General features: G+C 38.2%; 1 protein-coding gene across 1 annotated transcript in view; it reads right to left on the reverse strand.

Moving 5' to 3' along the window:
- Positions 1-648: 648 nt before the first annotated feature.
- DKK2 (dickkopf WNT signaling pathway inhibitor 2) overlaps positions 649-26282 on the reverse strand; it is a 100355-nt gene continuing 74721 nt past the window's right edge. The window contains exons 2-4 of the mRNA XM_004748116.3: positions 6590-6740; positions 5251-5406; positions 649-3062 (exon numbers count right to left, since the gene is read on the reverse strand). Of these exons, the coding sequence (XP_004748173.1) occupies positions 2812-3062; positions 5251-5406; positions 6590-6740 (558 nt within the window). The 3' untranslated portion in view covers positions 649-2811. The remainder of the gene's footprint in view (positions 3063-5250; positions 5407-6589; positions 6741-26282) is intronic.

The raw sequence follows: 26282 nt of genomic DNA on the forward strand, positions 1-26282 counted from the left end.
TCCCACTGTCACAGAACGTTTATTTCCCACATTTCCAGCCCATTAACATCTCTAATACAACATGGCCTTCTACAACCACTCCCAGTCTCAAAATTGGTCAGTTTTGTTTATCAAAGACTCCTGACATCTCTGTATTTAGGAAGCAGAGGAAAGACTTTGCCAGGTAGTAGCTGTGAGTTTACTTAGGGCCAGGTAACTCAGTCTGTATCCATGTAGAAGTAATGATATTCTACGGCTTCATTGTGCCATTGGGGAATGAACCAATATGCTAAGCATCTTGGCATCTCTGGGGAGATTTTAATCAGGCTAGAAGATTATAGGAAATAAGCTAGGTGGCTTCAAGTGTTTTGAAGAAGTTTGTGGAGAGTCCTTGTTCCATGATGTTCCAGAACACAAAGTAGGAATAAATGGGTAGAAAGCACAGCCCAGAATATTTTAGTTTAATGAAATAGTACCTTTCTAGCAATTATATCTGTCCTGCCATGAATAAACTGCCTTTAGTGATAATAAACTGTCTTGGGTCATCTCATGGTGATGTCATCCAAAGGATTCCTACCCCAACTGTCAAATCAGATTATCCATTTGAACTCTGAGAATCTATGATTTTGTGAAAGTTTTTCTCAAAAGCAAACCACAAGGAAATTTGAATTCCATTTTTGAAGGAGAAAAATTTAATATATTTTATCTTATTATACATTTTACCTAAATTACAAAGTCAATAGCCGCAAATATATTCTGCTACAAAGCTTTCTGTAAGAAATATCTCTATAAGAAAATACATCTCATTAACATTTCCTGTAAATAAATTACTTCAAATAATAATTTTGGGATGTACATAGGGAACTAATGCAAAAACCAGACTGTAAATGTGATTGCTATATAGGAAATGTTTGACTGAAATGTTCCATTTTCATGTTGCCAAGCTTATAGAAACCTGTTTGCATAGACTTTGGTTCTTGGATAGATTAGCTTATAATTTTTGTTTCAGCAGACATGTGGAAAAATGTGAATCTTAATCACCCTTGTAAATGTGTATGGGAAGCTGAAATTCTTAATAGACATGCAGGCTCAGATTTAATCTCTACTGGGAAAACTTGAATTTGAAACTGCTGAAGGGGTTTAAGTAAGAGAAAATTAAGGAGTGACTTGCAGTCTATAAAAGAAAAGGTCAAAAGTAATAACTATAAGATAACTTTTTGCTTTATGCTCTAGATATAGATATTTAGAACTGAGCAAACTAAGAAAAGGTAATAAAATTGTTTCAAAGAATTTGGAACTGTGGTTTCTACAGGTTAGCAATATGTAGATTTTACAAGTTATTCCATTTATAGTCTTTACTTTCAATGGCTGCAGAAAACAGAAATGGTATGTTTGGCAAAAAACAAAAACAAAAACAAAAAAAGAAAAACCCAGATATTAAAGAGAGAGATTGGTACAGAAATTTCAGATGGTGCCATTGGCAAGTTAGAAGTTGATGGAGGACAAAAGAACCTTAAGATACTACCTGCCCTGGGAGTCTATTTCATGAGACTTCCTCATACTACTTTACGACCTCAAAAAATATAAAATAAATATTTTGAGGTCAACTAGTGACCTACACAGAACTCATCTGCATAGTAAATATTGTGGTAGCACATCCCATGGAAAACTTCCATTTAGGCTGTGCAGCCTTGGGATTCCATTATGAATAGTCAGTTTGTGCTTCAGATACATGATTGACATGTTGCCAAAACCTGGGCACTTGACCAAGTTTTATCTATTTTCTTTGTGTCCTTCAGTGCAGCACAAATGTAGATCAGTTTCTGCTTTCAGCTTTTCCTGACTGTACTACATGTGTAAAGAATAAATGGGTTTACCAATCTAATTCTATCAAACACACGGAATGCCAAAGCTTCAAAAAATAACAATCTGTTAGTGTTAACTCTGTATCTTGGACATCTTAAATTTTTTTTCAATCTGTGAAATTCAACTCTTTACTATTCACAATTAATTGGGATACTTTGGAAAATAAAATATACTCAAGGTTGGAATCACATACAATCAAGAAAATGTACAATGCCATTCCTTTAGAATGTGAATGGACTGTTTTGTCTTATACTGGTTTTTGGGAATTACCAGTGAAAAACAACTTTTGAAAAATGTAAATAAACAGTTGAAAGCAAAATAAATTTGGTTTTTCCTAAAGGCATTCAAAAAAGCCTTGCAATTATTTTGAGATTATTTGGAAAATACTGACTGCCTTTTTTCTTGTCTACCAAGGCCTTTCACTGAGCCATAGAAGTAGCATTCCAAACCAAAAGGTGATTCTGTGTTACAAATTATCTATGTTCCAAGCTTTCATTTCCTATTTAACAACACTTTTTATGTTAGAGCCTATTGTATGCCAAGGGACTATTTTGTTAAACTATAACTTTGAATTAGAAATATGGCTTTTAGGTTATTTCTATAGGCAATCACCAATCTGAAGGAAACTGATCCTCCAGCACAACCTAAACTCTTGGAAAGTCATATGGTATTCGTCAGTAATTTTCAATATGTGCTTTTTTTTTTCAGTAATAGCATTTTCACAAACGTGTACATTATTTACATAAACAAGATGCATCATGGAAATGCATCAGTTGTACTACATTTGTTACCCCTTTCTTATCTGCTTATTCTCTTATCTTTTTTCTCTCTCTGTGATCTCTATATTCTTATCACTTTCCTTATTTGAGCCATTCTTCTGAGATCCAAATCCTATTTTCCACCATGCTATAATGCATTAAATACACAGATTCACAGTCTGCTAGGGATGATTTTCCTCAGAGGTGATCATATTTTCTGACACACGTGGAGTCTGGCTTTGGAAGAATATGTGGCATCTTTCCATACTTTACAGGACAGGCCCTTTGCACAGTCACACCGCTGGAAAATTTCCAGCCCATGAGAGCCCTTCTTGCGCTGTTTGGTACAGACTTCCCCCTGATGGAGCACTGGTTTGCAGATTTTGGTCCAGAAGTGGCGAGCGCAGCAAAACCCTTCGATGCAGTCTGATGATCGCAGGCAGGGGTCTCCTTCATGCCCTGCAGAGATGGTGACCAAAAGATATTATTATGACACTAGGAAAAAATCCTACTTTGCAATCAGAGGTACATACAATACTTTTACTTGTACTGTCTTCCATGAAGTTATCATTTATGATGGAAAGTCTCGGATTTCTATCACTTGATTCTCCCTCTAATCATGTCAATCCATTATTGTCTATTTTGATTAGTTGCCGTCTGAATATCAAGTTTCATGAAGAGCTAGGACTGTGCTTCGACTTCTCTTTACTTTGGCATGGTCTGCTCTTAGATATTTCTCTGATCATTTTTGTTTATGAGGTGAATGAAAAATAAATAAAGAGAACTACTTTAAAGGAAATTAATGTGATACCTTCTTGGAAGGTGTAAATAAACTGTTTCAAGGAGAATGCTGAAATTCTCAGTGACGCCTAAAAGCCTGCATCAGTGTCTAGCCAGGAGAACAGAAACTTAAGACGGAAGATGTTTAATGCAGAGAGTAGGCATGCAGGTGGTCGCAGGGCTAAGAAGGACCAGAGGATGGTAAAGCAACAGAGCAGGAAGCCACTACCACATTCAGAATGGAGGATCCAAAGGTGAAGGTCATGTCAGCATCTGGGGCCAGGAATCGCTAGCTGGGACTGGAATCCCAAAGGCCCTCCGGACAGGGGGTCTAGTACCGTTCAGTCTCTAAAAAGTTGTGAGTCAGAAAAGAGTAGAGAAAGGGCAAGCACCTCCAGAGTCAACCAAGAATCCATCATTTAAACATGTGGAAGAACAAATCTGGATATTTAATTCAGAAAAAATGGCCAAGTCAGCAAAGAGCAAACACACATCACAGCTGGGTTGATGTGTCACCTATATAAAGAAGGGATCAATAAACTTCTCTGTATTTTTGCCAGATTGTATATATTTAGGCTTTTTAGGCCATATGATCTGTCATTTCTCAATTCTGCTGTCACAAAAGCAGACATAAGTAATGCCTACATGAATCAGCAAGTCTGTATTCCAGCAAAACATTGTTTTACAAAAACAGGCAGTAGGACAGACTTGGCACACAGGCCATAATGTGTCAACCCTGGTCTAAAGGATTATCTGTCATCCCAGAAGGAACCAGTCCCACTGTGGGAAATGGACACGACCCACTAGCCATTGTCATAAGAGTTCTTCCTAGTTGCCATCAGAAAATTACACATAAAACTATATAAAATTATTAGTAAATTTGAAACTGTACTGTGACATAGCCATCTATTGGAATAAGGAAGGATACTCGTGTAGTGACAAATGCATGTGAATTTGGTGAAGCAGAAATAGGAGACTAGGTAAAGACATAGGTCTTTAGGGAGCATAGACAAGGGATAATTGCAGAGGAGCTGTCAACATTACTATTCCAGATCTGGCTAATAGGTCAGGTATTCTATAGCACACTAGCTCTGCAGAACATAAAAATGTGGGGAAATGTTTCTGTGGTCAAGAAGCATGGGGACACACGGTGTTTAAAAACCTTATCCAGTTTTCCTCATTGCTGGGTTTCTCAGAGCCCTCAATATACCAATTATATAAAGTTCCCAAACTGGGAGATGCATTATTACAAAACTCTTGAACACAGCACACTTTTATTTGCAGAATGTCTTAAAGGAGTGATATTCCACAGAATACACTTGAAAGAAGCCTCTTTTAAAGATAGATGTATTTCATGCCTTCAATGTTTTACTATTAGTATATAATTTCATGCTTTCAAATTTTACTGTTAGTGATTAGGCTTCTCAAATATTTTGATGCAAGTAAGGAGATTTTATGACCATATAATCCTACTAGAAACCAATCATTTTTGATAAGTTGGTCTATAAATAGTGTATTACATGGTTGTTTAGTGAAATAAAATTTCTGTAAAGGTGATAAAAAGATTCAAAAGCTTAGGAATGTAATCATATGACTGCAAACATTTAAAGGGAGGACTGCTTAGAAAATGGCATGATTGATCAAGGGTGCTGCAGTTTTCATAATATATATTTCCTAACAATTTCACAGCTCTTAGAAACCTCCAGCATCCTAAAAAATTAATAACTAGTAAATTCAGTTAAAATCTTACCAACAAAGTAACTGGCTGTAATTGGTTTTTCTAAAACCAATGCAATGAATTATCAATATTTTAATTCTACTTCTCTTCAAACAAGAAAAAGTAAGCATAGAATTACAGATTTCCTACCTTTTATGTGTGACATCTTAGTGTGTGGTCTTCCTAGATTTTGCCATCCCAAGTCGTGGTTTGAGTAATGACCATGGTTTCGATCTCTATGTCGGGAGCCATCCAGAGCTGGGATGTGAGGGGTTAAGATGCTCTCAGTGACAGGGATGCAGATGCCTGGAGATAGCGAATAAGTGATTAGACTGATTCAATTCTATAAGTCCGATGCTTATCCAGCCATTGTGCTGATGTGAGGTATGACGCTATCTCTTATCTATTTATCTATCTACCTGTCATCTATCTATCCTCTATTCATTCAGCTATTCTCTTATTTACATAAATAATATTGAATCATATTACATAACATGAAATAGAATTAAATCTCTGAACCTAAGTCAGGCTTCCTTAATTTGAATCTCGTCTCTCTCAAGACCAAGTGACTGCGGGCAAAAATAGGAATAAAAATACTTCATTAAGTTGTGAATACATGTGAAGTGTTTAAAATAATAACTTAGTATTAAATTAATATTAACGTTTTGTACTTTTAAAATGTCTGACCAGATATCCCTCTGCAGGATTCCGTTTCCTTTGTTCATCAAAAATATAACCTTATTCTACCTTATAAACATCTCTAATGGCATGAGGTCTTCTTCCCTTCACCTGTCCCAGGTACTTTCAACAGGACTCTGCCCAGAGGTCAGGAGCATGTATACAGCCAGAAGTCTGATTATCTTGGTTTATATGACTATGTTTATGTTTCTGATCACCTTCTGTAATTTTTTAATGGTTTTATCCTGGGTTGTCCTTGAATCATTGATGAAATGATGATGTCATTTCACCATTATTGCTGAATTTTCTCCCTATAAATTCATTGAGACTGGGTGAAGTCCTGTTTATGGAAAGGCTGAGGAACAGACTCCTGTGTCTCTGTTTGGAGGAACCACTCACTCCTTTACTATGAGTGTGGTGCAAGGTGGGGCCTTTAAAAGAAGACACCCTGAATATAAGAGTCAAGGTATGGACCTGGAAGGACTCACCACCGTATTGCTAAATCACAGCAGGTACTTTGCTCTTCTTGCATGTATTCACTTAGATGCTCACATAAAACACTTCAGCATGGCAAATCCTAGATTGCCATAGAATATAAAATGTAGAAATAGAGATCAGAGCCCAGGAAAACTAGAATTGGGGAGGTAATCCAAGTAACTATACACCTATGTAAACCATGATCCAATCCCTGCCAATTTGGAAAGGCTCCTTGCATTTCAGGGGTCTGGGTAAGGAGAAGGTAGTTGAATTAGCTAGACGTGCCTCCTACATAAAAAGAAAGAGGCCTGTTGACACGGAACTAGATCTTTACCATTATTGCAGCGGGTCCCGGGACAACACATGCCATCTCTATGGCAGCGCTTCTTTTTCCTTCGACACACCATGCAGGCCGAGGATCCTTGGTGGGGACTGTGGCAATATCTCCCAATTTCACATTCCTTATCACTGCTACAAGGGTAGGCCTGTCAGAAAATGCAACAACAACATCAAACACAAAGTAGATTAGATTCCGTCACACTTATGAAAAGTCCGTGCAGGAAATCATGGTGGGAAATACATCACAGTATGTTTCTCGTCAAAGGAAATGTGCCATTGAGATCATGTCTGAGCACAGATCCTACATAGAGACATTTCCTTCATCAAGGACCCTATAAATATTGATTGTTGGTGGGGACAAAGATAAGAGTTGATGCCATTCCAGTATTTTTGAAGACACAACTTTGGAGCTGGGATTTATATTTTGTGTGAGTCTGTAGAGCTTTTAAGAGTAACTTTGGGGGCTCAGAAATAGTTGTAATTGTAATAATGACACTGATTTATGGTGTAAGTGAAACAGCTTCACTATTCCGTTTTTCCTCTACTAAACTGGATGAGAAGAAGTTTAAATAAAACAACAAAGGACTGTGCTAGAAGCTAAAACACATCTCCTGCCTCATTAGGGAACAAATACATTAAGAGTGACTCTCCACAAATTCTACCCATGAGGATCATGGCAGAGAACCACTTCTAGAACTGTTTGAGGTAACTAGCTATTTGGCACAAAGAAATCAAGGAGCAGGATCCTTATTCCAAATGCAGGGGGTGAGCAGCAGTGGGGTTCTGAGTGGTAAGGGAAATGCTCAACTCCAATGGCATTGTGTTCTCAGGAAATGAAAAGGAAGGCTCTTTATATACAAAAAGAGCCCTAGGGCCTACAGCGCCTTCAATTTATACACAAAGAACCCAGTGTCTCCATTTCTTACCCAGTGAGGCTACTTAAACAGTACCCTAGATGATCTCCCAAAATAAAAATACATGCTCCACTTATGTACTCCTTGCCTCTTGGAAGTGTTCAGGACACTCAAAATGCCCCTGTCTGCAGAGACGGAGTTGAGAAATTGAACTGCCATGCCACACATCAAACTTCCTGATATTTTGAAGCATGTTGACAGGGAGACATTTATAAGTTGTTTTTCTTTTCTTTTTGTAGTTCTTTCCTGTTTTCAGAGTAATGGATTTTTTTTTTAATTGAAAAATACAAAAAGTAAAAAGAAGCTATGTAGTTGTTTTTAAGCCTGCCTAAATGGTATGAATGCAAACCTATGGGCTAAAGTTCTCGTGACTCTCAAATAATTAGAGGGATTTGAGTGCTTTGCTTATGAAATGAGGTCTGGTGACCTAGGCCTGCATGCATTGTCTATTTCTTTTCCCTTTTTTTCTCCCTCTCTTAACTCTCTTCCTCCTGCCTCCCACCCTTCTACTATGTGTGGCTACATTCAGTGTCCCCATGTTTTTTGTTTCCATCAGATCTTCATCAGCTTAACAGAGGAAATAAATGTGAAGCTGATATGTAAGGTTGAAGACTACATATTCGACGGAGAGGAAAATACACTTTCAGCTTGATTACAAGAGGAAAATCACAAATTTCGAGCTGCAAGCGCTTTTGAAGGATTATATGGTGGTCATGTTTGATGCCTACATTATAATTGTAGCCAAATAAAGCTATAAAATGAATTTTCATATTATTGTCCCATTCTGGATCTCCATCATTAGGCTTAATGGAGAATCTGAATGAGGTTAAATTCAGAATATTGGTCCATTTTTCACGATTCCAAGACTGATGAAAACAAAACAAATGTCACTTCCCGCCTTGCCACACTCTTTCCCCCAAGCACTTTACTCCCTTCACAGTTAAACCCATTAATTTTAAGTGAAATACAATTCACATGTTTCTGATTCATTTACATTTATTTCATCAAATTGTTTTGCAAGAAACATTTGATGTCTTACAAGTTTTTTTTCTTGCTTCCTTAAAAATGGGTCATGCTCTTTCAATGGAAATACGCATGTGTTACCTAAAACATCATGAGCAATTTGCAACACAAACAACAAATCTTCAAGGGATTCTGAATACAGAATAATACTTAATTCCATTCCTAAAAAAAAAAATAAAATAAAAACAATAGTCTATAAGGTAGCAAACACATTGTTTGCTAAAAATAGCAGTTCATTTTGCAGAAAATTGTAGAAGATACATCATTAATGTCCCATTCTCAGTTTGTGGGAAATGGGAAATGCTTGAAATGGAAAATATTTGATGCATGGCATACCTGGGTGGCTCAGTTGGTTGAGCATCCGACTCTTGGTTTCGGCCCAGGTCATGATCTTAGGGTCATGAAATTGAGCCCCACTATTTGTTCCACACTCAGCATGGAGTCTGCTTTAGATTCTCTGCCCCTCCCTCTTCCTCTGCCCCTCCTCCCACTCTCTCTCTCTCTCTCTCTTTCTAAAATAAATAAATAAAATATTTTTTTGTAAAAGGAAATATTCGATGCAGATGATATTGCAAAAAAGTCATATGTATGTATGTATGTCCTCTGTTTGAACGGGATCACAGTAAAATTCTCACAAGTATTTCCGAGGAAAGCTTAGTTGGTCTAAGAGATAAAATATGTTAGAGGAAATACAGTGTTATTATGATATTTTTGTAGTTTTATTTAAAGCCAATTTAAATAGAAATGACACAGGCAGAAAAAAATGCAGAATTTTATGTGATAAAAGATTATCGTTAATGTGATCTTGCACTTGAAATACAATCCCAGGACATAATATTGAGAGCAATTCTTTGACTATTGAAATAAAATTTTAATAATCAAAATGCAAGTTTATATTATATGGCATCTAGTATGCTTATGAAACTCCTTGCTCCAATAAACAGCATTCAAATATGAATAAAGTAAATGATAAGACAAATTGATTGAAGCAGGTCTTTGGGAAAGCAAAGAAGACAGGAGCGTTCACCTTCTGAAATCGTGGTCTCCCAAACCAGATCTACTGAGCCATATAACTTCCTTTGGCATAACAATTAGCAACAAAACACAGAACATGGGAAAATATGGATCTAAACCATTAATAGCAGTTCTCATATTTTCAGCCTAATACATTATTTTTTAATAAAGAGCTTTAAATAAGACATTTTCGTCTCAAGGATGAGTTCTCTGCAGCTTGCTAGTTTCTTCCCACATTTTCCCCTTAAAATGTCTGGAAATGCTTTCATAGCAGGCAAGAGAAGAGGGAGGTAGCCTGGGAAGGAGGGAGAGAGAGAGAAAGAGAGAATGGAGAGGAAGTACGTGGTTAAAGTAGTTATGGATGATTCTGAAGTAGTGAAGACCATGGCATTAATAGGCCACTGAAGGCAATTATACATATTAATAAAAGTGCCATTCAGAAACTTTCCCATAGAAAAATCTTTATTTTCTGCTTACTTTAGCCTCAAAAGCTTGTTGCTTTTCCCATCTGATGAAGGTTTTATGGCATACAAAAAATGAATTTGAGTATCTTAGTCTAACTTTCCATTTAACGAAAGCAATAATATGCTTCCCTATTACTTATTTGTGTAAATTAGTAAGAAGACCAATTTTTTTACTTGCTATGGCAATTATTAATAGTGAATTTGCATGGTTCTCCATTGACTTGTCTAGATGAACAGTCTGAGGAAAGGTGACATTGGGCAGCATGAGCATCCAGAATACTTGCCTTGACGCAAAAATCATTCGTGACTTAGCCTCAGTCACACTTAGGAGATGGGTTCATTTGAGATACCTAATAATAGCAGATGATGGGCCATGAATTAAGAATATATGAGAGCTGTCCATGATCAGGCCAAAAAACAAAGAAGTTTTGCCAAACCCTTTTCTAGGCTAAAAATAGAATGATTTCTGTAAATAGCAACACTAGTTAGACATGAACTAAAAAAAGAGTGAATGCATTGGGCACAGCTTAAAAATAAAGTCCATCAAACATGAGCATTTCTTTTTAGTATAAAGGATTTTTTTTATATCCATTCCTCTGTACTAATGTTGAATCATTATTTAAATTTCTAGCAATGAAATAAAGAGAGCACAAGTAACTTCTGCAGATAAGTACTATGTGCTCAGAAGCAGAGAAGGTGGGGATTCAGGGTCCTGCCCTGGCTTTCTGGCCTCCCTACAAGGTATGGTGATGAAGAGAACTAAATCGTGACAGTCTGAACCACACATAGATAAGGGGTTTTCAGTGCTGACCTGTGTGCCAAATTCAGAGATGAGAAAAATAAACTTGGCCACTTCTCTCTCTAGAAGCCTCCAAATACCAACAACATGTCCTGGTGCAGCTGTTGGATACAGAGAATACTGGCGGACAACACGGGAAATACTGTAAACAACTTTTTCTCGTTTCATTTCTTGACAACAGTTTTGTGCCCCTTAAACTCAATGTAATCAGAATTACAAGTAAAGGCCCATCATGCAATTAGTGATAATTAAATAATATTCTAAAGAATGAAATAAAATGAAATGTAACTCCATCTTATTTGAACTAGTTGAGCCCCCCCATTTTTTTTTTCAATTATTCTCAAAACTGCAGGAAGAAAAAGACCAGCTAATTTAAGATTAAGATTCGGGGTGAAATTTATTCTAATTTTTCAGGGCTGCCCATTGCTTTAAACATACAGATGTGATGATGACAGAATCAGACCCCTAAGAATAATGACACAGAAAAAAATTGTTTTAGGGATCTCAGCAGCACCAGCTACTGAACAAAACTTTGGTCACAGCACAAAACTTTAGTCACAACTAAAATCTTAGTGTAACTCCTGAGTTTTCAAAATAATGACCTTGTTCCTGTTTAATGATGAGGAGAAAAAAAGAGAGAGAGAGAGACATCACATAGTGTTCATGTGGGCTGGCCACCCATCCGGATTCTTGCAAGACCGTCCTAGTTTTGTTGTTATTGTTTTAATCGGGACAATCCTTTGTCCCCGCAAGCACTGTTTGTAACAATCGGAAGTTTTCTGGAGCCAGAAAAACATCATCAGCTGGGCAGGCAGAAGAAAGCCTGCAGGGGGACAACCCAGCTGTGGGAATGAAAAACATTCGGGGCGAGTGGATAGGAGGTAGCAGCAAAGGGCTGAGGACTAGCACGTCTGGGGTCTCAAAGAAAACATAGCAGAAGGTTGACAATTATTGGGAAATTGACGCCATCAGACTGGCTTCCCCTAGGTCCTTAAAGAAAAGATTAACTTCTCTTGCTCTGACGTTCCATATGATAGTTCTCTGTTTCAATGTATATGCAAGGTTTGCTATCCTTTAAGGTAGTGATTTCAAAGTCAAACCTTAAGACTGCAGCTTCCAGAGGTGTGGGGGCATAGAACTCAATCTGGCTAATGTGTGGTTGTATACTACATGCCAAAGGCTGTGCTATGGGATCTTTCTCTTTGTTCACAATTACCTATAGGGGATAAGGGTGTATCCTGGAGGATTCCTGAACATAAGGCCAGGAGGATTGAGCTTCATTAAACTGGATGGGAGAAGTTCAGATAGTTCATGATGTTCCAGATATGTGCCATGGGTTCATTAAGGCGGTTGTTTGGGTATTCATTCAATATCCAATAATTGTTTATTTATTGGATTTATTTATCGAACATTTATTTATTTATTTATTGAACACCAGCTGCAATCCAGACACAACCAGTTCTGTGATCTACAAACATTTTCCCTGAACCATCCCTAAAATAGTATATATCCTCTCATACATTTGACATGTAAAATTTTTCAGCATAATTTTAGTTTGTTTTATGAATATGTTTATAAGGTGAAATTCACAGTAATTTGACATGATTAAAAAAATAGCTTTTACCTACCTGATTGATTAATGCATACTGATTCTACTATAAGTCACAACACAGCCATGGATATTTTTCTTAGAAAAATTGGTTTTAGAAAACGTCTTGTTAACTCTTAAAATATACAAGTCATCACAACTCTGTATCCAGAATTTTCCAGCCAGGACATTAATTCTTTTAAAGAATTAATGACAAGACAAGGAAAGATGTGTTTAGGATATCCTAATCAACCTTTAAGAACATCTTTGTTAAAACCCAAACTGCAAATTTTACTTTAGTCTGTCATCTATAAAAGGTTTTATACTGCTGGTTAATGCAGTATATCAAGATTTGGAATGCATGACGATTTTGCCTTTCTTTCCACATAAAATGGCAAAAGACTTATTGTAAACACAGGCACATTCCCAGACAACTTTAAGAAAAAAAAAATCATGGGAGTTAAGGATATGGAAATTGATTTCCTGAAAACAATTCATGCTGTGCACACCATGGAAAACCTTTGAGTACCTTTTCCACATATTCATTTTAGGGCTAGGGTTGTTAGATATTTGGTTTTTGACATGGAAGTCCAGAGCTGAGAGAATTCTGCTCATGCTGCCTGGATCATAAGTTAGGAAAGATGGATCTCTGCCAGTGGTCCATTAACTTCCCCAGTGTATTCAGAGAGCCTCACTGAAATCCCAAGAAACAATAATTCTATGAAATCAAGGCAAGGTCCTCCCTAAATTGGGTTTTTCTGCCTTGTTCTCTGTATCTCATTAAGCTGCAAGGAGATTCCTGGGAATTCTCTACTTTGAACACAGAACACATTCTCATCTGTAACATGTACATTGTTGCTATTGATCATGGGGCAATGGGCAAAGCCAACCCTTTCCACACAGTCTCAGCATCTAGAGAAATCAACACCTTCTAGTTTGACTGATTTTTTTCCCCTTGTTTTTGACCCATTTTCCCCTCATTTGGAATAGACAGGACAAAAATACTTCTGTTCCATGTTCAAAAAGCAGCATCTTGGAAGTGTTTTTGCAGCAATTCTTGGAGCCCTTTATCCTCCACATATAATTATAAAAACTTTTATAATTTGGCTATTGGTGGAGTATAATTGCTCTAACCAAAGCAGAGGAAGAAGCCACACAATTTCAAGTTTTTGTTTTTGTTTTGTTTTGTTTTTTTCAAAATCCAGGCTTGAATGTCTACGATATAAAATTTTCAGTGTAGCATTACACATTTTCCTGACTTCATGACCTTCAGAAAGGTAGCGTGGTAGGAAGAATTTTGGAGTCATACTGCTGTTTGAATTATTCACTGTTTTAAGTTACTTAACAGAGTCTCAGTTTCCTCCTAAGTAGGACTGATATCATTCCTACCTTCCACAGCGTTTCCCTACTTACCTAATCTTTAAAATCTCACAGGGTTTCTTTAAAAACTATTTACTCACAGACTTCTTCTCACAGAGAATCTAATTTTGTAGAACTGGATATGATCCAGGAGTCTGTATTATTAATAAAATACTGTCCTGGTGATCATAGATAAGGTAAGATAGGGAAACACTGCTCTATAGAATTATTGCAAAGATTAAGGATGCCTCTTGTATATATCTCATACAGAAAATGTCTGGTCCATATGAGATATGGACTCAATATTATCTTTCAGATAGACATGGTCTAAGTGGAAAATTGGTTCCCTGACACATGAATCTAAGTAAGAGATTCACTGACAACTATTTTCTGACAGCTTCATCTTTACTCCTACTACGTAGCCACTGTGCTTAGGAATAGGCTTGAGAATTTCTGAAACTATATGGAAAAATAAAGTAACAAATAACAAACACACCAGTGCACTTTGGGAGAAACACAGTGTAGCCTCAGAGCTGTCAACACACGCATTGTGGCTGGATTGTTTCGTATCCTCATGTGGTATACACCTGTGTCTTGTTGGCAATACACAGCTTTGCAGTTTTCTTTGCATCTTGTATCCTGTGGGTCTTTACAAAACAAGTACTTTTCCTCCCCATATCAAGTATGATAAATAGATGATGTGTGTTTTTATTTCCTATTTCTTGTAGAGCATCAAATTCCCTTTCTCATGAAAAATCATATTCAAAATTCAAATACTGATGCCCGGGCAGTTATGAAAACTTAACATACTTTCAAATTGTTGTTTATGAAAGACCTTCCTTACAATTACAGAATAGTCTGTGTTAGTAACTATTTCTGAGCCCAAGTGTAAACACTTGGGAATTTTAGATGTTACATGAGTTTGAGCCATTTTTCACTTGTAATATCATGGTTTATAAATGAGAATAAAAATCCAGTGAAGATATAGGTTAATGAGTGTGTGAGTGCGTGTGTATATATGCACACACATATGTGTGTTTTTGTGTGTGTGTGTACAAAAGTCATCCAATGTATTACTTCAGAAAACCCAAGAAATGTATAGCAGAATTTACCCATGGGAAGGTAGGACAGAGAACTGAGAAAAGAGGAAAATTTTAGTTTCCATGTGAAGTCCTTTAAACATTTTCTACTTTGCACTAGATGCCTATATTATCTATGAAAATTATAATTTTTAAAAGAACTAATCTCATGAGATTCAGGGTAAAGTTTCTTATTCCTTGCTAATTTATGTTTCATAGTTTTTGTAGTAGGAAGGTTTGGAAGAACTTGGGTTTCCTAGAGGCAAAATTTCGTGCAAGAATATCAAGAATCCGACTGAAGTTTCTTAATTAAAAATTTTCTGTTTTGTTTTATTGACATCACCTTATCAGCAGAATCAGACTCTTAGTATGTTTAAATTATATATAAACAATCCATTGTTCCAACAATTACTTAATTGAAGTATATTCAATTACTTAATTGAAGTAAAGTTATTCATTTAATATAGAACATCAAACTATATACTTCTCCAATCTCATTTAATTCTCTTCCATCTCCACTAGGAATTAGGCTAGACTAATCATCAAATGGCCACTTGCCACATTGTATTCTGATTTTGAGGAAACCGTTGATAGAAGCTAATAAAATTGAAAAGCTCATTCTTTTATGGTTGGGAAGATGGAAAAGTGACAACAAAATATAATCCTCAATATTCATTCGTGGTGAAAACACTCAGTTCTTAATTAAGAACTATTTTAAGCTCTGTATAAATATTGCTTGAAAATATAAAATGTTACCATTCAAATTTAGAGTCATGAACAAGAAGGCAGGCCGCATCATTTCCCTCAAGGTGTGCTGGGAAGAGAAGCAAGGACTTGAGAAGAAGCATGGCCCAACGTGATTCTCCAGAGGGTTGGAGCAAGAGCTTTACTAAATCATGACAGACACAAAGATCATCTTGACTAAAAATATTTTGATTAAAAAAGTGGGATACCCAGGTGACTCAGTTAAGTATCTGCCTTTAGCTCAGATCATGATTCCAGAGTCCTGGGATTGCTCTGCATCAGACTCCGAGCTCAGCTGAAGTTTTCTTCTCCTTCTTCCTCTCTCTCTGCCCCCCTCCCCAATCCATGCACTTGCACATGCTCTCTCTCACTCACAAATAAATGAATAAAATCTTAAAAGAAATTATTGAAAAAGAAAGGGGAAAAAAGTAATGCAGAAGTGGTTCACAAATTTAACAAGAACACTGCCTAAATAACTCATCTATTTCTGTCTCTGCCATGTGGAAGAAAATGTGTGAAGTGTCTTGGACTGGAGTCATTAGGACATGACACACTAGTGACATATGGAGGGACTAAATACAAGTTACATGTGCAGCTGGGGGAAGGACTTTAACTCCTGAGCTTTGGATAAGCCAACTTATCTGCTACTAAAAGAAAGGAATGGAAGTCATTTAATCCATTATTTTCCCATCCCAATTCTTTCCCATTTCCCAGCTTGAGTCCTTCTCTAGTTATCTCAAGCTAATATTTATATAGCCTATAAAACAGGTTAAGAATCTGTACCCCATGCCCAGGTTTCATTTTGAGTTTTATGGCATGTTCAGTTAATGGGACAGGCCTCACATAGAAATTCACAAGAGGAACACACTAAATAGACTCATATCATCATTTCTGGGCTCCAAAGTTCAGGTCAATCTGTGTTGGAGAGAGCTGGAACCAGTCTCAGGTTCTCTAACATAACAGAAGGGTTAAAGCATCTGGGTAGAATAGTTGTCTGACTTCCTGATGGGTGAAATTACAAGAGCTAAGGCTACTCATTTATTTCAGACATTTGCAAGATGATTGGCTTCAAAAGCCCCAGCTTGGAGAGTACTTTTATTTTTAGGGTCTGATAATAGCAATTATGTGACCACATGTTGTTTATTAAAATAAAATGCTTTTCCAAAAAACAATCGATATCTCAATACACACGTGCTCTTACTTACCAGCCTTCCACCCCCATGAACTAATTTAAATTCTTACTGTGTGGAAGAAGGAAGAGAAGGTCAGCACAAAAGGACAGAGGAACTTATTCAAGCAAACAGCGTGGCATAAAGACATCACTCATTGGTGTATAATCTACTTATATCGAAAAATTCTATTTAAATGCTTTGTTACAGGATTGGAAAGGGAGGAAATTATAAGCCAGATGACAGATTCTTTGGTTTGTGTGACCCTAGTGTTCAAATATCAGCCTCAGAAATGTGGTACATCTTGTGATGACATATTCAATGTGTTAGTAATCCCAAAGAAAACATATTGAAGACGTTGGTCCCCCACACCACCCACATCCCATACATCTGCTTTGCTGTGGTGACCAGCACATTCTCCACAGTGCAAGGGAGGTCAGATGATTTGTAACTAGATGGAAAAAAAAAATGAAATCCTGTCTCCAGTTTTAAGTCCCTTCCCCTCCATCCCTCTGTCCTTCTAGCCTGTGCAACGAGTATGCTCCTCTGTATCTCTGCTGCTTCCTTCGCTGGCCCATGTTCATTACTATGAATCCCCAGATGTACTGGCATTGGACGCTTTTTAACACCTCTGTGTCTGGCTCACATTCCATACTCCGTGGAAAATACAGAGCTTTAAAATGTGAGACAGGGGAGGGAGGGTGGGAAAGAGAAGTGGAGCTCAACTAGGAAAGGGAGGACCACTCCCACAACACACCTGGCCCCGAGGACTTGGGGGAGAGCTCTACCACCTCAGTACAACCCCAGGGCTATTGGATTGTCAGAAGTCTAGGTGAACAAATGGAATAGAAATCACTAGCCCAATGGCTAATAGAGTTTTTAGACAATTTTGCTAGGACTGATCTGTAATCCTATACTTTTCTTAAATTTTGTCTTCCCTCCCATACAATGCTAAAAAGTTTCCAGAACTATGTTTGGAATACTATCTGAAATCTGTCCTGTTTGTTTTTGTTTGTTTGAACTGAAGGAGGCAGCTGTGTCACAGTAAAGAAGAACAGAAGACATTTCTGTTCTTACCATGACATATGATCGCCATCTCCCTTCCCAGCACTTGCACTACACATGCCAGCTATATGGGGCTACTTGCGCATCCGTTAGCCATACTGCCTGAGGACTAGGCATTTGCACACATTTCCTTTTTTTATGCCAAGAATACCTTTCCTCCATTTACTTCACATCCAAATAAAACCAGCTCACTGTTCAGAGACTCTATTAAGTAACTTTACTTTGGGAAAACCTGGGCTGGCTCCTCACATCCAGCTGATTTGGATGTTTCATTTTATCTGCTCCCTGTTAACACCTCATGCTTATCTATACCATGATATAGACTATGCTCTGTTCTTCCTCTGCCTTCTTTATATTCTTTGATTACAGAAATCATCTTTCACCTCTGTATCCTCAGTGGTCACACTGTGCCTGGAATAACAGCATTCTGCATTTTGCCTAGTAATGAATTAATGAATGAGGTTTTGTTGTAAAACTGTTTGGAAATTTGTACCACGAATTGACAAAAATGCTCATATAAGTATGCATCCACCAAACGATGGTAAAAAAAAAAAAAACAAACAAGAACTACAAAAACTTGGAAATTACATGGTGACTTTTTTGTATATATTTTGAAATGGATTTTAAAAAATCAGCTGCATTCTACATAAACCACTTCTCATCTAGCACTGTATCCCTAAGGACATCAGATATGTTTCAGAAGAAAGGAGGGTGGTTGATAAATAATTTTCCAGCCAGCGACTTGGCTTTCTATTTTATGTGAAGCCTCAGACTCACATTTTCAAGTACAATCAGACATCTTCTTTATATTACATTCCTGTAGATGATATTTTTCACATATAAATTATCTAAAATGAAAAGTAGGCTCTTTCATTTCTAAGTGGTGTCAATGGTCTCTGCCAGAACGATCATGCTAACCTACTGGTCCTTCACAGCACAGCACTGGATCTCACAGCTTCTAATTGTCCTCAAGCAATTGTTTAAGTCTATTGGTGGCTTGGAAACTATAACTCAGCACTTCTGAGGATCAGATAAAGCTGGTGACAATCCATCCTAGATGTTTCTTCCTAACTTTTCTTTGCCTTTCGCTCTTACTATTTTTCTCATTGGTGGATCATATTTGATAGTTTGCGTAGTGAACCCCACCTTAATGACATATTATTGCAAAGAAGCAAGAAGGTGAGAGAGTAGCTCATGACAGCTTCCTGTCAACATGTTGGAGGTACACAGGTGGAATGCTAAGTGGATTCCATCTCTTGATACACCTTAGTCACAGCACTATAGCAACAACGAAAGTAATTTTTCCAAGTGTGTGCCTCATGGAATGCCCCACCAAAGTATTTATTGGATTTCTGACTTGTTTATGATCTTAAACAAATTGAGGAAACAAGGTTCTCACCAGCCAAGTTAAATTAGTTAAGTCTCATGAGCATGTCAATTTTTACCAGAAATCATGGACAATGCCTCTAGACTTTAACCAAATTCATTTCAAATCATGTCTATAGTTCTTATACAAACCCATCCAGCTCCCTTCATTGTGTCCCACACATTAGAATTTTAGAGACACCTGTACACTTTTCACACCCACTCCCAAGTTTAAAAACTAAAAGGAATTTATGAAGGCCTTTATTCAGCCTAAGCTAGGTGTGTATTTGGTATTTGAAAAACCATGAGATGGGCCTATTCCCTGGACAAAGAGGTAAGAAATAAAAACTCTACTTTCTAGGTTACATTTTCTAGATTAGATGTTTTCTACATGGTTTGAGTCTAGGCAGGGATGTCACTGTGTATTCTACAAAGCTGAGTCTCTGTCTGACTCCTGTACAGTTTAGCTTCCCAGTCTAGAGAATAGAGTCATTGGATCCCCTTATTCCATAGAAAGAGGAAAGACACAGCCACACCTGGGCACAGCAGGTATCAGACAGGATGGATTATGGGCTGACTATAACATTTCCTGGGTTTAAATGAGATCACCAGGACTTCATTCACACAAGCAAGTCAAGTTGTTTCCACATTAATATTGGATGAAGTGATTTTTATTACAAAACCCAGTGCACTAGCCAGGCTCTTTCTGAGGGCAGATCAAAAGCATAAGGACTGGTCATGTGCTGCTTTTCATCTCCTCTCCTTGAGTACAGCACTGTCTAATACACACTGATCAAATTCTGCCTGGGATTTTAAAGAGGATGGTCTGGAAAAGTCAAGAATAAGCTCTTGAAGTAAGACTGCTCAACCCACCGTAACAAGGGTTGGAGCTATGGTTTTGTAAATGGTACATTGAAAACTGTTTACCACTTGCAAATGATGATTCCAAGAAACATTAACATGCCTTCCTTACAGAGACACATAAATAACTAACAGCAAATTTGCTAAAAAGTCCAGTTCTGCTTTCTGGAAACCTTCCAAAAAGAAATTACAGCTCTTTGAAACACAGTTTCACAGAATGAATCAGTTAAAAGAGTAATCAGCCAGTTACTGATTATAGAATAATAATTAATATCAATATTTAACAATAATCATACATAGAGCTATTTGTCTTCAAAGTAGCAAACTCCTTAAGTATTAACAAATTAGTTCTCTCTGTCACAACTCCAACATATGTTTGGAGAACTCTAGGGAGAATTTTATTTTACATTCATGTGTTCTGTTCTGATACTATCTGCAGGGCGATCTTTCCACGGTTAGATAAACATATTTGGATGTACAGAGATGGGGTAATAATGCACATCTATGTCCTGCTGTCTGGCTAGTTCACTTCTGAGTCCTCAACCAATACCCGATCAAAGGCAAAAATGTGTTTCCAGGGATAGAGCTGTATGGTTTTCATTGAGGATAGACTTTGCCGAAAATAAGACAAAAATTGTCTGGGAATTTGGGTGCATAACCTGGGTGTGGTGAGGATGAGCTTTTCGCATTTCTCACTAAAGTTCAGTAACTCTCCACATAACCTCAGCCCAGCCGTGGAACCTTAAATCCATCGTCTGACCAGCCAAAAACATTCCTCCTGCGAACAGATGCCACAGTGGCTAGAGCTACTCTACAAACTGCACATATTTTCATGAGACCCTAAAAATAACAGGCTCCTGGAAACTACAAATATTTTGCAGATGTGCTTTCCACCCAAATGATTTCACAAGTTGCCTAGGTACTTGATCGGTATGTCCCTTTATAAATGAATGAAGACCATTCTTCATTACAAATCACAAATTTTGATGGTAATCACCTCTTGATAAGTTCCAAAATTGTAAGCACTTGAGAGTTCTATTAACTGGATATTTCATGATTATAAGGAAGCGTTGTTAATTTTTAGTTCTAATCATAGTATTGCACTTATTTAAAAAAAAATTTTCTTTTCTCTTGGGGCACCTGAGGGGCTCAGTCAGTTAAGTGGCTGACTCTTGATTTTGGCTCAGGTAACGATCTCAGGGTCATGAAATCGAGTCCTGTTTTGGGCTCCACACTCCGCAGGGAGTCTGCTTGGGGTTCTATCTCTCCTTGTCCTTCTACCCCTCCCTCTCCACCCCCACTTTCTTTCTCTCTAAAGTAAATTAAAAAAAAATTAAAGTTCCTTTAAAGAAATAACTGAAATATTTGTGGATAAATAATATAATATATAGGATTTATTTTTAAATGCCTTGCAGAAGGTGGAGATGAGTTGGACAGTGAGGATGAAGCGAGATTATGCATGAGTTTAAAATGACTGGACTATAGGATAAGCACATGGGGAGAGTCATCCATACTATTCTCTCTACTTTTGTCGACATTTGAAATTTCTAGTAGGGAAAAAAACTAAGAATTCCTCCAAAGTAGGCAGAACTCTAAATCTAATCTTCACGGAGCAGCCAACTCCAGGCACCATTGAAATCCCTTGGTTCCACAGAGAGCACAGACAGCATCCTGACAACATGGAGTCAAAATTCTCTCCTCCCGCTTCCAACTTCACCTTGGAGAGGCTGAAAAGGCAACCTATGATAAGGCTGCATCAGGCTACCAAGACCCCCTGAGAGCGTGAATAAACTTCTGAGCTTCCCTGAACTGGACTATTCACAATTTACTAAGTGGAGGTGGCTCTGCATTCATTGTATTAATGAATGAGTGCTCCAGCTCTGAGGTTCCAGTCTCCAGAGTGAAAATTAACCCAGGAGTTCACAGGAAATCACCCATTCCAGGCCATTGCCATCCATTGAGTATTTACTACCGGGCTGCTAATGTAGGCACCTTAGGCGGTTAAAGATACATAAGATGTGGTTCCTGCCCGTGAGAGAATCACAGAAGGCAGACACAAACCATTGCTCATGTAGCTGGTCACACCCAGGTGGTAATAATACATTCTCAGGCCATCTTTTCAGGGAGCACACAGGAACCCCATTATCTTAGAAAAAAAACGACAAAAGGAAAGAGTATCAGACTGAGGGGACATTTTCTAAGTACCTAGAGTGTCTTAATTGTTTGGTTTTGATTTTGGAAGAACTAGAATTCTATGTATAACCTGGAGCTGTAGAATTGTATCTCTTGATACCAGCTACATGGGTTTCAGCTGGTGTTTCCCTCCACCCACCCCAAATTCATCCCATGACAGCTGCTTTGAGAAGTATTATAAAGATAAAATGTTTTCTTTAAAATGCCACATTATTTGGCAACCCTTGCTAAATGTCTAATTGAAACGACAGGGCTCTCTGTTTTTCAGGAAAAATAAAAGTAGCTAAGAATAGTTACTCTCTGAATAGCCTTCCCACAAACTCACATCTGTAGAGCACCTTCTGGTTGGCACGGAGCCTTCAAGCACATTTTCTCATCCGACAAGGGAGGTGAGTTGGGTAGGCAGTTCTTAAAAAAAAAATTACTGATGTGAAATTCACATATAATAAAGTTCACCATTTTTAGATGAATAATTCAGTGCCCTTTAGTACATTCACAGTGTTGGGCAACCACTATCTCCATCTAGTTCCAAAATATTTCCATCACTTCAAAATACACCCCTTCCTCCCCAAACCCAATAAGCAGTTTGGTTTGGCATCACTAACTTCTGCTTTACAAGGGAGGGGGGTTACTCAGATGCTGTTAAGTGACCTCCAGAGAGTAAACGCCTGATCCAGATACAGAACCCTGACATTTTAACGCTGTGCTCCTTACCAGAAAAGTGGTTCTCAAACTTCAGCCTACGTCAGAATTGCCTGGAGGATATGTTAGACCACAGATTGTAGCACTCCAACCCCAGAGTTTCTGATTCACTGAAGTCCGGGGTAAGGGCTGAGTTTTCGTTTCTACTAAGTTCCCAAGTGATGCTGATATTGCCTGTCCAGAGCCCACACTTTCAGAACGCTGTGCTACGCTGAGTTGCCTAGTGTCCTACTTTCTAATTTTAGATTTTGCTAATTTCAAACAGGGATGTTATATGTTTAAACAAAATAGGCTAATAAGAGGTATCTTCTTTCTCTGCTTCACAGGCTGGATGAACAGCAAAATTAAAATCTGTACTTGAAAGCACTCTGTCAGCTTAAAAATGACCACGTAGATTAGAATCTTATTGCTTGCAGAAAATCAGTCCTTTTTCTTAATTAGCAAAGCATATTATCTCTTCCAGCATGCCCAAGAAACTATGAAAACTGTGTGAAGTTTGTGCTTCCAAAATGCCAGAAGGAGAGGTATCTCCCATCGCGGGTCAGACACAGCATGCCTGGTATAGAGTAGTTGTTCATTGTTGAAGTAATTAGTTTCAAAGGTGTGAATCAGTATCAAAAGTAAGAGGGCTTCCTTTAGGAGGACTTGAGGCACTTCTAAATACAGGGCTGTATAAGCGCCCAATGTTCTTGACATGTGGACAGAGCTTTATGCATAGGTTAATTCTTGTAAAAGTCAAGTTTCATGCCAATATCATAGTCTAACTGCACTGAAAGGTTTTATGGGCCCCGATTTGAGCACCCCCTCCTCTCCTGGGTCTCTGCATCATGAGTTGATGCCATAGTTTTAGCATCAACCCCAAACCACTTTCTTTGCCTGCCCCTCCCCCATGTGTGTACATGTGTACAGATGACAACTTGTAATACAGCCAACTTGTATTCCAACATCTGCCTACCAGATCTGTGCAACGCTCTCCTGATCATTTAGCTTGAGGTTGGGCGAGGGGGAGCATTGCAGGAGAGTAAACGGTAGAGCTGACAAGGTCTTGTTTCTAAAGTGCTGGGATCCTTTAATCTTCTTTCTTCCTTTGATGTCTGAGATTTCCTTCTTTATGCAGTGACACTGGGACTAAATGAAACACCAGGAAACCATTTACTAGTAAAGGGTGTGTGTTACAAACACCTGCAGAGCCCATGGTACCAGGTGACTTGAATTACCCACACATTTCTAGATCTCTGCTCTGTGGGTGGGTGGCTATTTTGACTCTTTTTAACTTTGGGGGAAAAGATGACAGCTCTGGTCACACTGCTACGACTTCTATTCATTTTCTGTCCGTACATCAAATAACAGTACAAACAATTGGGGGAGAGAGGGAGAAAGCCGCCTTTGTAGCTCCGATGAATAATAAGCAATTGTACACGTCGAGTATCTGTACAAATAGTATTTTGGCTCAAACAAAAGAGATAATATTGTGGTCCAAGTAGCTGAGGGCCAGGAAACTAAAATCTGGGTTCAAGTCCTAACCGTCATTGGTTAGCACATAGACTTTGCACATATCACTGTGCGCCCCTGGTTTGCCATCTACAGGATGAAGGAAATCACCTTAAAAATTTTTTTTCTTTGTTTTTTGTTTTTAATAACCTAGCTGTTGCAACTAACAAAAAACTTACCCATTTCCCAGGGCAATTTGTCTTTAATCTCCTTTTATTTTTCATTACAGAAATAATATGAGACCACCTTTTATGGTTTGTTTGCACCTAGTAAAACTACATATCGAAATAGAACATTTGATAAATGCATAACAGCATCATTGTTAACACAGCCTGGCATTACAAAAAACTTCTAATCATAGATGGTATTTACTGAGAATTTACTACACAGTGCTCTCTGTGCTAAGTGCTTTACAAACAACAGCAGCCACATGATGATCCTGCAAAGCATAAACCATGGCTTGGATTGCAAAAACTTTGACAAATGGATTCCAAATTGGAATGTCAATGAAGTCCCAGTCGATACATATGCTTTGTGAAAATCCACATAGGAAGGGAAGACTGTCCAGATTTTCAAATAATGCTGCAAATGCTGCTCCATTTCTTCACAGCAGTCTTCCCCATCTCAGTATGCGGCAAGTCTACAGCGCAGTGGTCAGGCTGAAAACCTCGGAGCCAGCTTGGATTCCTGTCTCTTACTCCTAACTTCAAATGTATCAGCAAATCTAGGCAGCTCTATCTTCAAAGAGTTTGTAGAACGCAACCCCCTTCTCGCCATCTGCACTGCTGCACTCTGCTCTGAGCCTCCCCTCTTAGACCTCCAAGCCAGAATTCCTTTACCCACCTCATTTCCAACACAGCAGCCCTAGTGGATTTGTTGGAATGGGAGCTAGATCCTGTCAAGCGCTGGGAAACACTGTCTGTGGGCTGTGCATCTCCTTGGGCACAACAGCCCAAGCTCATTCTGTTTGACATGAGCTTGCCCTGCGCTTCTTTCTTGCTTCTCACCCCTACCTTGGCTCACCCTGCTGCAGCTACACTGGTCTCCTTGCTATTATTCCCACACAACCAGGCGTCTTCCAACTTGGGGCCCAGAACTAGCTCTTTTCTTTGCCTGGAAGGCTTCTCCCCAGAAGCCGCATGTCAGACACCTTCCCAACCTTCAATCTTTGCTCAAACATCACCTTATTATTGAAGCCTTCCTGACACCCCACTCTACTGGTCTCTTGCCTCCTTTACCACTTTATTTTCCCCTATCGATAGCACTTCCTACCTGCTGGCATGCTATCTAGCCTTAATGTTTACTTGTTTATCATTTCTCCCCTCACTGAAATAGAAGCATGATAAAGGCAGGGATATTTTTTATTTGTTTTGTTTATGACTGCATCTCCAAGATCTAAGAGTATATCTGGCATAGGATAGATGCTTAATAAATGAAGGAATGGATATATTTTCTAAACACAGCTTTCTACATCTAGCATTAAAGAGGTCCTTTTCTCCTTCTCACTGTCTCTTTCAGGCCCCATAGACTCTCCCTCTCCCAGTTGCTTTTCCTTTCTCCTATAAAACTTTGCTCCCCCCACCAGAATAAATTGTGTTCCTGAGTTTGACTAGTGAGAGTTTTGTTAAAAAGAGATCATGTCATTTTTATTTCTTCCCACCCACTCGCAAATTTTCTTTCCCTTGAGAAAAAAATCTATTAAAAAACGAATCTCTAACAACGTTCTTTCTTTCATTGGCAGATTTCTTGGAAGAATGCTTTCCACTTGTAGTCTCCTCTTTCTGGTTTTTTGAATCATCATTTAATCTGAAATCTGATGTTACCAGCATGCAGAAACTCGTCAGTCCTGGGTATACTC

This window comes from Mustela putorius, unplaced genomic scaffold (genome assembly GCF_011764305.1).
Source record: "Mustela putorius furo isolate JIRA1106 unplaced genomic scaffold, ASM1176430v1.1 tig00003871_pilon_pilon_pilon, whole genome shotgun sequence".
NCBI lineage: Eukaryota > Metazoa > Chordata > Mammalia > Carnivora > Mustelidae > Mustela > Mustela putorius.